General features: G+C 40.3%; 1 protein-coding gene across 1 annotated transcript; it reads right to left on the reverse strand.

Annotated features, from left to right (window-relative positions):
* Positions 1-1,729: 1,729 nt before the first annotated feature.
* Positions 1,730-4,305, reverse strand: LOC101314006 (ubiquitin-conjugating enzyme E2 variant 1C-like). Its single transcript, XM_004303463.1, has 4 exons — positions 4,103-4,305; positions 2,889-3,028; positions 2,561-2,686; positions 1,730-2,132 (listed from the first exon to the last, which is right to left on the reverse strand). The coding sequence occupies exons 1-4, from the start codon at positions 4,134-4,136 to the stop codon at positions 1,992-1,994; spliced, it is 441 nt and encodes a 146-aa protein (XP_004303511.1). The 5' UTR covers positions 4,137-4,305; the 3' UTR covers positions 1,730-1,991.
* Between the last annotated feature and the right edge of the window lie 9,088 nt (positions 4,306-13,393).

Genomic DNA, 13,393 nt, shown 5'->3' on the forward strand with positions numbered 1-13,393 from the left:
GAGAGAGAGAGAGATTTATTATTATTTTTTAAACAAAGGCGGGCTTATAACTCATTGTTTAAACAGTCGTAGCCAAAATGACACCGATACAGACCCTAAAGAAGTAGTTTGTAGTCCAGTCTGCATTGGATAGATGAAATCAAGTACTCAAGTAAAAATTTTATAATGGGTCATGTTAGTATTAATAACAGTATGTCACTCAAATGGACACCAAAGTTACGTACATCGACATACAGTTGTCTCCTTTAGATCAAATATAGTTCCAATCGGGTCGACCAATCGATGAAATTCAAGTGTTTGACATATGAATCATGTCCACATCAAATGGAAAAATCGTGTCTTCCTTGTGTTTTAAAACTAAATCTTTAGTTTCAAGAATTAATGACAAATGAATTACCTTTTAGAAGACTAGAACCCACTTTATGTAGACGCTAGTCGTGACTGTTTACTCTTCTTTGATGATCTTGATTCTGCAAGTGAGCATTCTCTTAGCTTCGTCAATCGGCGGCTTTATTGACTCGAAGGTAATGAATTGATATGTGACCGGTCAACAATGTGTTGAATATAGCCAGGAGATTCCGTAGTATGCAAGCCGGCAGTGAGAGGGCAAAGAACGTGAAAGGCGTGGCGTAATTGACTAAATTAGTAAAGGGGGCATTGACATGTTTATCTCATTTGGTTATTTTGCTTCTTGTTTAGGCTTGTGAGCTGTGACCTGGTCGCCCTTTTGTCTAGATTGTAAGGACGAAACAGAGGGCGAGAGCAAGTCCAAGCAACAACTAACAATAGAAAAATACAAGGAGAAGAACCCAAGTTGGCGAGTTGGGTCACCTACTCCTGCATTCATACCCCTTCACTATAAAAACCGACACCAAGCTTTTACAACAATGACGTATCCGCATCCAAATTGCAAGCCTGTGTACCTGTATACTATACGATACCGGTGATTATATACGTTGTCCGGTGCGGTGATTAACCTACGTATTCATAATTTATCCGGTTGACTCTGATATCCATGGCGAATCTAGGATCATGGATTTCAGTCATGGGGCTCTCTCCAATGACTACTTTATAGTCAAGACAAATCCAAGAGTTCATGCATCTTAGTTGAATCGACTAGATTTTGAAGTCAAACTAAAGATGTGAGACCTCACCCTTAAGTAGATTAAGGATGAATTAGAGATCAAGGAATGTAGCAATTAGTTTCAAGTTAGTAGCGCTACATTGTTCACAACAGTCTAACTCCATTGGATCTTATACATTTCATTGGAAGTCCAAAGTTGGTTCAAATGAACCTTCAAATAATTTGCATAATAGGCAGGAGAAATATCAAAGCCTTTAAAGACGATTAATCAATCAGGCATGCACAGATTTGAGAAAGCACCCGTATTCCACGGGCTTATCATACATCTTTTGAAAAATCAAGCAACAATTTTCTTGCAACAAAAACACACCAAGAATCGAGGTTCACAAGATGTGCAATAAGAATGCACCAATATCATAGTAGATTCCATCACAAAACATATTTTCATCTATTTTCACTGCAGAAACAAAATCATAAGTTCTTTGTCTTGTACCATCACCATTGGCTGTTCTTCATAATTCAAACCAAATATGATATTAAAGGTCAAACATGAGTTAAGCTTCCCACCATTCAATGTATGAAATTTAGCACTCACTTTCCAATTGCCAGCAAGAAAAGAAAGATAAAGATGAATAAGAGGAGAGACACATGCCAAATAGATATCTGTTTAAAGGGTCTTAAATATTTCACACATAAAATCCCATTAATCAAACAGCATCCCTTCAACACAATTTAAAATTCAAGAAAAGGCAATGAAACTAAGATGAAGCCATGGAGTGATACAAGGAGAAGCTGTTGTGGCCACTCCCCTGGATGTTTTTGGCTTGGGATGAACAAGGGCATTACAAACTATATATTGCATATTGCCTATGCAATTGGATCCATGATTTCTAAATGGACCTGAAAGCTAGAAGTAGGTACCTTCCGGAGGCTGGACCAACTTCCGGTTATGTGCAGCTGCCATCTCCTTTTTCAGCTGTGTAAGAATATCCTCCATGGTGTACTCTCTCTGCCAGTTTGCAAGAAGCCCGAATTTCTTTGCATCCACCTATTAAATTGAACGTCAGATACTTTCAAAGAGAATATTAAAACACAACCGATTAGAATGCATTTTCAATAGTCATACACCTTGTCTTGAAGTCGTGTAGTCTGGGCATCGCTTTTTTTTATTTTTTTATTTTTTTTTATATGATCCAAATCAATATTATAAGAGTTGAGAAAGAAAAATAACTTGGACTCTTCAGGAAAGCAGTATGAAGTGATTAAATGTCAGCTTGGTTTCTTTACCACAGGAAAAAAGAAAAATAGAACTTATATATTACATGGACCTAACTCTCTTCTCTACTTGCTTCGTGAAAAGGGGTTGTAAAAAAATGGGACTAATGTCAAGTGCAAAAGACAAGCTGCAGCAAGAGTAAAACACTGCAAACCAGAGCAACTGAACTACAGAGTGAAGCAAGTAAATTGTAAACTTACCACTCCAGTTTCATGGTTGACACAAGTCATGTTAATCCGTGAATGAAATCGAACAGTTGGTGGCTTCTCCGGGTAATCTTTATCACAGAACAGCTTCAATTGATAGATCCGACCCTCATGAACAGTCTAGAGATAACAAAAAAGGGTTCATCGCATTAAAAAAGGTTTGTATAAAACATCAGGCATTCTGACAACTACTGTAAGCTTAATACATTTGATGAGAGATGGAAAAGAGGATAATAAGTTAACCCTGATAATCCATATGCAGCATATAGTCTGACAAAACCATATTTAAACAAGAAATAAAGATATAAAAATAGGAATTTACATTATGGGGGCCAATGATGGTGCCAGTCCAAGAACGCATGTAGATATCATCTCCGTCGTCCATCCCATAGCTCACAGTGCCATCTCCAATACCTTTCTCTCCACGTTCAAGTTCCTCCAGCAATCTGAAGTTTCTCGGGACTGCATGGAAACTCAATCGACTTAAGCCACATTTGACATAAGCAACAGAGTAAGATTCATGATTACTCTGTTAAATAAGCTTTACTTCAATGTTGTATAATATCTGATTTTCCATGATCGTAGTACTATAACTGTAACAAAATCAGCCAGACAACCAATAAAAAATTCTTCTTGCATGAACCTTTCACCAATAAACTGGGCATCACCCCCTGATAAGGTCCAAAAAACTTCAGTTTTTTCATACCAAAAAACAAAACAATAATCACTGCAGTAAATTAATATATCAATCCTCTCTATAACCTTCAGTAACAAGGGAAATCCAACAAGTTCACGTACTCTGAGAAAAAAAAAAATGTCACAGGATATTCACAGAAGAAACATGAGATACAAGATCACATACATGTTAAGCCTGGACACGACTATATGAGAGACTAGAACTCAACACAGTTACCACGGAACACATTTAATATTCCAGATAAACCACAGATGGTCCAAAACCAAGGGAACATATATAATTTAAAAAAAAAAAAAAGGAAGCATATACAAAATCTTTAACACTACTGTCATAATCTTGGCGGCCAAACCTCGGTAATACTGACTCACAAAACCATTGCATTCACAATTTCTGAGTGACACACAACAACTACACTGGCATGTAGCGATATAAAACAGAGAATGGATAAACATTATTCGGCAGCCTTAAAATAGTCTCTCTGATTCTTTATTTCATCGAATTGAGAATGGAACCCACGAATATACATACTGATAAACAACCAACAAAGCAAAAGGGAACCCTAATCAAATAAGGCAGTTTTACTATTCAGCAAAGAAAAAAAATTGATTATTTGACTATTCACCGTTAACAATACTCTGTACAAAGCCAACCAAGAATCTCAACAAGTCATTCAAAAACAGCTGAACTTGATCCAAAGACGAACAAGGAAGACCAATAATCCAATCAATACCATATCGAAAAACGCATGAACAGAAAAGCGGATCAAAACCCAGATACAGAACAGACAAAACGAATAAGATCAAACCCAAAATTTCATCAAAAAGAAAGGACCGACTCACCCACAACACCTGATCCTCCTGAGCCTAGCGTCATGGGTACTCAGTTGGGTTGAGATCTAATTCAAGTGAGGGAATTCTAGGGCAGGTGACCGTCAGAGAGTGATGAAATTGAGAAGAGAGGCGACGAAGGCAAGTGAGAAGGAAAAGAACACCCGAGTACAAAAAGGGGATTTCGATAGGTTGGGGATTTTTTATGGAATAAAATTGGGGTGCTGTTTGCAATTTTAACGTTTTTAGAGACTACAGTTGCCAATTGGTTTGTCTTTCTTGAGCCCTGTGGGGGTAGGGGAACCCAGAACGGAAAACCGGAATAAAACCGGACCGATTGGTACGGTCGGTCCGGCTTTTCTAAAATCTAAAATGTTCTTAGTTTTGATTTTTAACATCAGAGTTGATATCTGAGATTTCTTGTTAAAATCGGCTCTGCAAAATTTAAATATGTCGAAAATCGTTGTTCAACCAATATGGCTAAACATTACAGATATATTCAGACTGTCAAATAAGACTAGAAATGTTTGATTCATTAAAAAAACTTTTAAAATATCGATCTAGATGAAAAAGCTAACAGAGCACACAATTGATTTAATGAATAAATGAACCACAAATATACATTTTTTATGACGACTTGTTGAATGTCATTAACATATTTTTTTATTTTTTATATTTTGCTAATAAATGTAGCCCTTCTTGTTCAAGTCGATTGAATTCGTTGGCATTTGACTTTTTTGTCTTAACATAACTTTGAGTTTGCTAAAAGATTCTATGGGCAAATCTCAGGATAAAAGAAAAGTTTAGATTCTACGAACACCCTAAAATAATATTACACATGTAATATCTCACATCGGCCAAACGGAGAGGGGTTATGTGCTGTATATGTACATGCCCACCTCCAATCTAATACGAGGCCTTTTGGTGACTTAGCGGCTTCGGAGGGGATGGGTACTCCGAGGTTAAGCATGTTGATGCTAGAGCAATCCCAGGATGGGTGACCTACTGGGAAGCTGCTCCTGAGTTACCGGAAACAAAACTGTGAGGGCCAGTGGGTCCAAAGCGGACAATATCGTGTTACGGCGGAATGGGTCTTGGGGTGTTACAAATGGTATCAGAGCCACTCTGCCGTATGGTGCGAGTGTGCAGACGAGAGCGTCGGACTCCCAAGGGGGGTGGATTGTAAACGGAGAGGGGTTATGTGCTGTATATGTACATGCCCACCTCCAATCTAATACGAGGCCTTTTGGTGGCTCAGCGGCTTCGGAGGGGATGGGTACTCCGAGGTTAAGCATGTTGATGCTAGAGCAATCCCAGGATGGGTGACCTACTGGGAAGCTGCTCCTGAGTTCCAGGAAACAAAACCGTGAGGGCCGGTGGGCCCAAAGCGGACAATATCGTGTTACGGCGGAATGGGTCCTGGGGTGTTACAACACATATCTACAAAATCTATGCATTCTAGCAAACATCATTTAACAAAGAATACATCATTGGCTACTTCATTTGCTTTACAATTTTGGCGACATATTAGAAAGACAATGTTCATGCACTATATGTATATCAATTTTCTTACTATGTTGCTACTGCAAAGTATTACCAATGACACTAAGTCTCATCCTACCACTAGGAGGCCGCAACCATTTGACGAAACAATGAATTCGCCACTTTCACAGATCAAACATGGCACGCTGAGTGCACCTACCAGAACATAGCCCACCCATCTCTAGTAAAAATAGGTAGGAGTTTATTGTAAACAAGAAACAACATAAATAAAACTAACTTTCTTGCACAAGCCATACGTGTGCGAAATGGTCGGGCATGCGCGTATGTTTAACTTTATTGTTTTTCATTATTATATCTCATGGTTGATTTATATTGTTGTCATTTTCACATTGGTGAAAGTATAGAAACTCGGCAACCCTTGATCCTCTTTTTTATATATGAAAGAAACAAAATACAATTAAAAAGGGAGACATCAACCTTACCTGTTTTGAAAAGACAATTACATTGAACATAAAACTGAAAGTGAAAGAGCATGAAATAAAATGCAAATACAATTGAAAAAATACTCTGGAAACCCGAGTGAAGATTTAAAATGGAAGAGAGCTCATGAATCTAAAAAATATAAGCAACAACTATGAATAGCTTAGATAACAGAACCAAAATATGGGCAAAGACATATACATGAACTCCAAATGTAAGATTTTAAAGTTGCAGTATGCATCATAAGACCTCCAAATGTAAATATTATACCACATTTGTAATTAAACCAAGGCATAGCTTTTCATAGCTCATGGACTTTGAAGGTTAGTTGGTTATACAACACTAAAGGTGTATCACATAGCCAATGATTAGTATCGGCCAAGTATTGAAGTGTTGCCATCTTATAGAGGTCATCAATACACCACTTTCACTGGAAATAGAAGCAAGACATGATTAGGGAACAAAATAAGAACAAAAAAGGAAACCCAAAGCAAGTAAACCAATCAGAAATCAAAATATACATGATGCCTTAGTAATGATATTGATAATCAATGGAAAGCATAAATATTAATTGTGTAATTGGGAAGGTAATTGAACGCTAAATAAAAAGAGAATACATGAGAGCAGAGAGCAAGGATTACCAGGAACAAACATAAATGGAAACAAAATCCATATTGGTGATCACTTAAATGTGCAATTGATTGAGTAATACACTCACTTAAATGCAAAAGGAAAACAGGAGAGCACAAAGCAATGATTAGCATTTTTGAAAAAAAGGGCTGGAGCAGCTGTTCTCAAGCCTTCATTAATAAAACTGTCGAATACAAGAGGGGATGAGGGACATGAAGCCTAAACCCATGATTACAATAAGCATCTAGAAGAAGTCTGAAGATAATCTTGAGAATCTCTACAAATTACATGTATTCTAACAAGTACATCTAGAATAATACTTTGCCTTCAGTTTTTTTATAACAACCAGTATCATACTTCAGTTTTTTTCTTCTCGTGCTCTGCCTTCTCTCTAAAAACTAGAGAGAGAAAGTAGATCTGAACCTTGTACTCCCCCTTCTCTTCTGCTCTAGTCTAGGTCCTTCCGGATCTAGATCTCTGGCTTGAGGGTCAGGGAATGTGACATTGTTCGGGCTTCTAGTCCCAGTGCCCACGTTTTACTTTTGTCGGTTTGTTTCCCTCCCCGAGCACAAAAATATCTCCATCCATGGCTGCCAAAGTCCCCATTTCAGGTCTCCTCCCATCTCTTCTCTTCAACCCATCTCATCTCAATCTCCAAAACATTCTTATTTCCTCTGCTAATTGTAGTAAGCTCCACCCCTCCGTTGCCGCTAGGAAAACGTCCCCGGAACCGGCTCTGAATGGTGTTTTGGACGCTAGAATGACCCTGTCTTTTTCAAAGACAAATGAGTGGGGAGATCCTTTGAGATTCCATCATGGGTGCCGGTGCGAAGGTCCGCAGCTTCATGGCAGCGAGCAAAGGAAAAAGGACGACGATGGATCCATTGCAAATCCCCCCGACGGCTGCTTTTCCAATAGTGTTGGCAATATCTTTATGTTATTAGGGTTTAGCCTTGTGTTTAGGTTTCTGTTTGTTGGTCCTCTTGTTTGGACCATTTGTTTTACATTATGTTTGTATCCCTTCGTGGGCTTCTCTTTGCGGGCCTGTTTGTATTAATCTGGGCAAGTTGCTCTTATTAATATAGTTCTCTATTTTAAATCAAAAAAAAAACACACCCCAACTACCAAAGTGTATTGTTCTGATGGCGGCAACTCTATTTGCTTTGTCACAGCGGTGACACAATGAAAAGATCACTAGATTTGTAACAAGGTAAAATATCATAATGTCTAATAATGCAGTTTTCCTACTATGTTGCCGTCGAAAAATGATCTCGGCGACACTCAGTTTTATCTTGCCGCTAGGAGGTTGCGACCGTTTGACTAAGCAAAAGACTCGCCGCCTACATTGAGCAGCTAAGGCACACAAGATGCATAGACCGGCACAAGGCCCTTTTTGCCCTACCATAAACATATAGGGTATTATTGGGGACAAAAAGCCGCATAGTACGAGAATTAAAAAGCAATAAAGCATAAATAAATCAAAATAAAGCTGCAAAAATATAAAATTGGATGAGACCAAAACCAAAGCCTAGGCCCAATAACCAAGCAGCCCATACCCAAGACTTTTGCAAGAAACACGATACCACCATCCCGTCGCCATCACCTATGCTGTCTCACCACCGCCAACCGACTCAAGCCAACCAATCGCGCTTCCACTCCCCAGATCAAAGCCAAAACACCCTAACCCGAACATATGGATCCAATCCGGACTGGGTACCATTGAATCCGACACTGCCAAACTAAGTTGATCACCAACGACAACCTCCATGTCTCCGACACCATTGAGAGCCACCAACGATGCCTTATGTACTCTTCTCTAGGACTAGGTAACGCCATCTTAGTCATACAGCCATCCCACCATTTCCCACCCTCTTGAAAAGCTCCACGTTTCCGGGACAGTAACTCTCACACCCAACAAAACGCTCTTCGATTCGACTACTAATCTACAGACACAGGCCCATCTCGGCCCGTCGACGACGCTGCCGCGAAGGTGTGCCGTCGGACAAGGCATCCACTCTTGACGAGAAAGTTTCTTAGTGAACCAAGGGAAGCCCTAAGAGCATGTCCACCCTTACCCCAAAAGCAAGACCTAGGCCTTCGCCACGTCAAATAAAAACCTAGCGAAAAAAACCCTCCCTCCACCCTTGAAAATTCTTTAACCTGGGCATTCGCTGGGTCTTTGCCTAGGTCAGACCTATGACCCAGGCCTCCATTTTGAAGACCCAGGCCTTCCTCTGCCAACTCAGCCCGAGTCGTGGGGCCATGGCGTCGTCAACCACGTGAAGCACGCAAGGGGGCCGAGCGACGCCGGAACCATGGCTTGCCGGAAAACTCAACATCAAAACAATCCATAAACATAGAATTAGGGTTATTGAAATTACCTTACAAATTGGATTAGGATCCTCTCCTTGGCTCTTATTAAAAACACAGAAGATTTGTTAAGGGCCGGATTACCATCGGAATCGAAATTGGTCGCCGGAAATGCCAAGAACTCGTCGGACAGTGACACCTTCTTCTCCATCGATCTCCTTTGTTGAGGGTTGCATGTGGTTATTGATTGAGGGGTTTTGAAGAGGGAGAGGAAAGGAACGCTTTGGTGGAGTGTGGTGGCCAAAAACGGCAGGAATCGACTGGAGAAGAAGGTGGCAGACGTGAGAGAGAGTGTCACATCCCGACCCTTATATTTTTACCTTATTTACTAGCGTGATTATAATAAGAATTTTACCGTCTCGATCATTGAGTTAATAACTTAATTGGTCCCTAGAGGGGTTTCGGGGACGATTATTGTGCGGAGGATTATTCGTGGGAGGAAATTATGTCGATGGTAAAAATAGTAAATTTTAGCTAGTAAAAGGTAATTTTTTTCGGGTATTATTTTTTTGGGGTGTTTTATTTGTGGGAGTTGGGTATAGTAGTGGGGTTGGACCGGTTGGAGAGGCCCAACCCATTTCCTCTCTTTTTCTTCTCCTCTCTTTTCTCTCCCTTCTCCCTCTCGTGCTCGATCTCTCTCTCCGCCGGAAGCTCCCAGCCGCCAGCTGCCGCCGTCCGGCCAGCCACCGGCCGCCTCTCCACCCCAGTTCGGACCCCCATCTCCTCCTCTCCCTCCCCGGCCTAGCCCCCGAGCCTCTAACCCGCCGGAAGAGAAGAAAACCCGCCGGAAACGCTGGGAAGCATTTCGCCGGAACTCCCTCCTCCGGCCACCAATCCGGGCAAGCTTGGTATGGTTTTGTAGCCCTCTAACCCAGCAGCCTTGCCCTAAAAGGACTCACTCCCTCTTGAGCTAGGTAAGGAGAAATTTGAGGTGGAAGTTTTATGGCGTTTTTGATGTTTTTAGTCGATTGCCCTAGTTAGGCTTGGAATTGGTGTTTGTGCTAGTTATGAAAGTTGTAGAGCTTGATGAGAGGATTATTCTGTCAAAATTTCATAGGTTTTGGAGGTCGCCGGAATTGGCCTCCGGCCGCCGCTGCCGGCGGAGCCGCCGCCGGTTAGGAGATTTTTAGGGTTTTAAGTGTAGAATATTAAGAGGAGTATAGTGATGTGATTTATGGAATTTTTGGATGAGATTTGGATAGGTTTGTGAATTTCTGAAGTTTGATATTTTTGGCGGTTAATTAATGTAGAATCCGGCCGTAGGATTTAAGTCGTATTTTGGAGAGGTTGTATTTACGACTGTTGAGTATGATATTTAAGTTCGGATCGTTCCGATTTAAGAATATCGAAGTTAGGCAATGATGAGCGTATTTATGGCTCTCGGGTAATTTTGCCTATTTTGATTAAATATTGGATTATTGGTTGGGAAATTAATATTATATTTGGAACAGGACGTGAGGAGGCTCGAGCAGACGAGGCCCCAGATCGACATCAGGCTTAGGCCAAATTAGTGAGTGGACGTTTATTTTAAATAAATGCATGCTATAGTTCATGGTTGAACAATTAATGTTGCAGAATATTTTAACGTCATTTTAAATTTGACGATTTTTTATTTTCTCTTGGAGAGTTACCGAAAATGGGATTTTCGGTGGATATAAATATGTATTTATGAGAGAGTATGTATATAAATGCTAGCTAGCCATATGTGTCTGTCCACCTTAATGACGTAGCATATAGCCGCATTATGGTGTGACGTGAGCGTTGGACGTGGCGTCGTCGGGGACTGGGAATAGATCAGGGGAGCTGGGTGGTGTTGAAACCCTAACCCTAGCGGCAGCTCCCGAAACTCGCCCTATATTTTCGGTGGGAAACCATAGTTTTGAACTAGGATTGACCATTGAAGTTTGGGCCGGTTTGACTTGTCACATCCCAACTCTTAATTTTTACCCTAATCACTTGCATGGTGTTAATAAGAGTTTTACCGTCTTCCTTAATAGATTCTATAGTTTCAAAGGTCCCTAGAGATATTGTTGTAAGTTGATTTATTTCGGGGAAATTTTTACGTAGGAGGATTTGTTGAAAATGGTAAAAAGGGTAAATTTTAGTTAGTAAAAAAAGTAATTTTTATTGTGTTATGTTTTTGGAGTGTTTTTGGAGTTGGGTTTTTAAGTGTTGGATCGGGTAAAATTGGAGACAAAAGCCCAAAGCTTTTCTTCTCTCTATTGATCTCTCTCTCCTCTTCCTCGACTCCCTCTCTCCTTGCTGGAGCCTTCGCCTCCGTTTGACACCGTCCGGCCAAGCTGGGCGTCCGTACCGTTCCAGTTCGAACCACTGCCGCCTCCTCTTCCTTCCTGGACTGGTGGAAGCCTTCCTAGAGCCGCCGATCGGGAGAAATCTCCTCCGAGAAGCCGACTGTCCTCTAGCTGGAGCTCCCTCCTCCGGGCGCCATAGCCAACGATTCTTGGCTCATATTGTAGCTCTTATCTAGGGTACGTAGTAATCCCTCAAAAGGAATTGGCTCGATTTGTGCTTGGTAAGGAGAAATGATTAATTGAAATTCTAGGCCTCAATTTTATGTTTTGGTTCAATTACCTTATCTAGGCTTGGAATTGGTGTTTGTGCTAGTTAGGGAAAGTGTTGTGCGTGTTGAGAGGAAGGTTGTGTTAAAATTTGGTGAGTATTGGAGGTCGTTGGAGTTAGGCTGCCGGCGGAGCAGACGGCGGCACCGCCTCTTTTAGATAATTTTTCAGGGTATTAAATTTGTTATGTTGAGAGGAGTCTAATGATGTGAAGTTTGAAATTTTTGGAGGAGTTTCGGATAGGTTTGAGATTTTTCAAAGATTGGTGAACTTGGCGGTTAATAGGGTAGAAATCCGGCCGTTGGATTAGTATTGTTAAAACTGTAGAGGGTTATGTTAAGGTTGCTGGTGCTTGTGGTGAAGTTCGGGCTGTATCGAATTAAGAATAGAGAAGTTGGGTAAGGATGAGCGTGTATAAGGCTCACTTTTAATTTTGCCTATTTTTATGTAAGTGTTGAATTTTAGTTGGGGATTTAATTATATATTTGAAACAAGACGTGAAGAGGCTCGAGCAGAAGAGGCCTCAGATTGACGTCAGGCTTAGGCCTAAATTTGTGAGTGGACTTTTGTTTTAAATCGAAAACATGCAATGCATTATTTTGATGATCAGTTTATTTCTTCTACTGGAATATATTACTTTTCTGATAATTGACAATTTTCATTATTTTGGAGAGTTACCGAAAATGAGGATAATATGTATATAAATGCTAGCTAGCCATACGTGCTTTTCCGCCATAATGAGGTGAAATTCCATTATAGTGTGACATGAGCGTGAGACGCAAGACGCAAGCGTCGTAGCCTTATATGAAAGTAGTAATTCATATAGGGGATATGCGCATATATACACCCGTCTTTTCCGCCATAATGATCTAGTGTTTGAAATTCCATTAGGGTGTGATGTGAGCGTGAGACGCAAGCGTTGTAGCCTTGTATGAATTTCAATTTTTCTTATATTTTTTTTAAGAATTCATACAAGGAGTATGACGAGTGTAAATATATATATATATATATATATATTTTAGCCTGGGAGACTCTTTATTACAAAGTATGGGAGACTAGCGAGGCTAGTCGTGTTTTTGTTTATTGTTAAGTTAAAAGCTTTTGAGCTTATCGCATGTAGTATAACTTCTCCATAAAAATTAAATTGGGAAAACATAAAGATATTTATTGCTCATTTCTCTTAAATTTATTTTTGTCCACTCATTCTAACATTTTCAAATGTTTTCTCTTGGGCCCTTCATTTTTAATGCCCAGTTTGCAGGTTAGCATAGTTAAGGTCGGGCGTACATGGAGTCGAGGCATAGTCCATTATATAGCTTCCGTTTATTTTTATATTTATCTTCCCTTTACTGTTAGAATTGCTCTGAACCTATGAGTTGGGTGGTCTTGGGATTATTATTAGATTAGTAAATAAATTGGGAGGTGTTGTGACTTTGGGGAGCACGACGGCTCCAGGAGTATAAGGTTGGATTTGGATTTTTAGAAGTGTTTGCAGGTGTTTTATAAGGAAGGGTTGTCTATTTTCAAGGGAGGTTATACCGAATTTTAGGTAAATTTTCTTGGAGGTGGTCCCCGCATGATTTACTTCGGGTTTCAAGGTCAAATTCGGGGTGGGTCCTGACGACTGGGCCCAAAAGTGGATTGGATGGATTGGAAAGGGCTAGGTTGATGGACAGTGAGCCTGTGTGGAATGGGTTGGTGCATGATTTTGGGCTGTTTATTCTAGGTCCAATCTGATGTG

This window comes from Fragaria vesca, linkage group LG6 (genome assembly GCF_000184155.1).
Source record: "Fragaria vesca subsp. vesca linkage group LG6, FraVesHawaii_1.0, whole genome shotgun sequence".
NCBI classification, from domain to species: domain Eukaryota; kingdom Viridiplantae; phylum Streptophyta; class Magnoliopsida; order Rosales; family Rosaceae; genus Fragaria; species Fragaria vesca.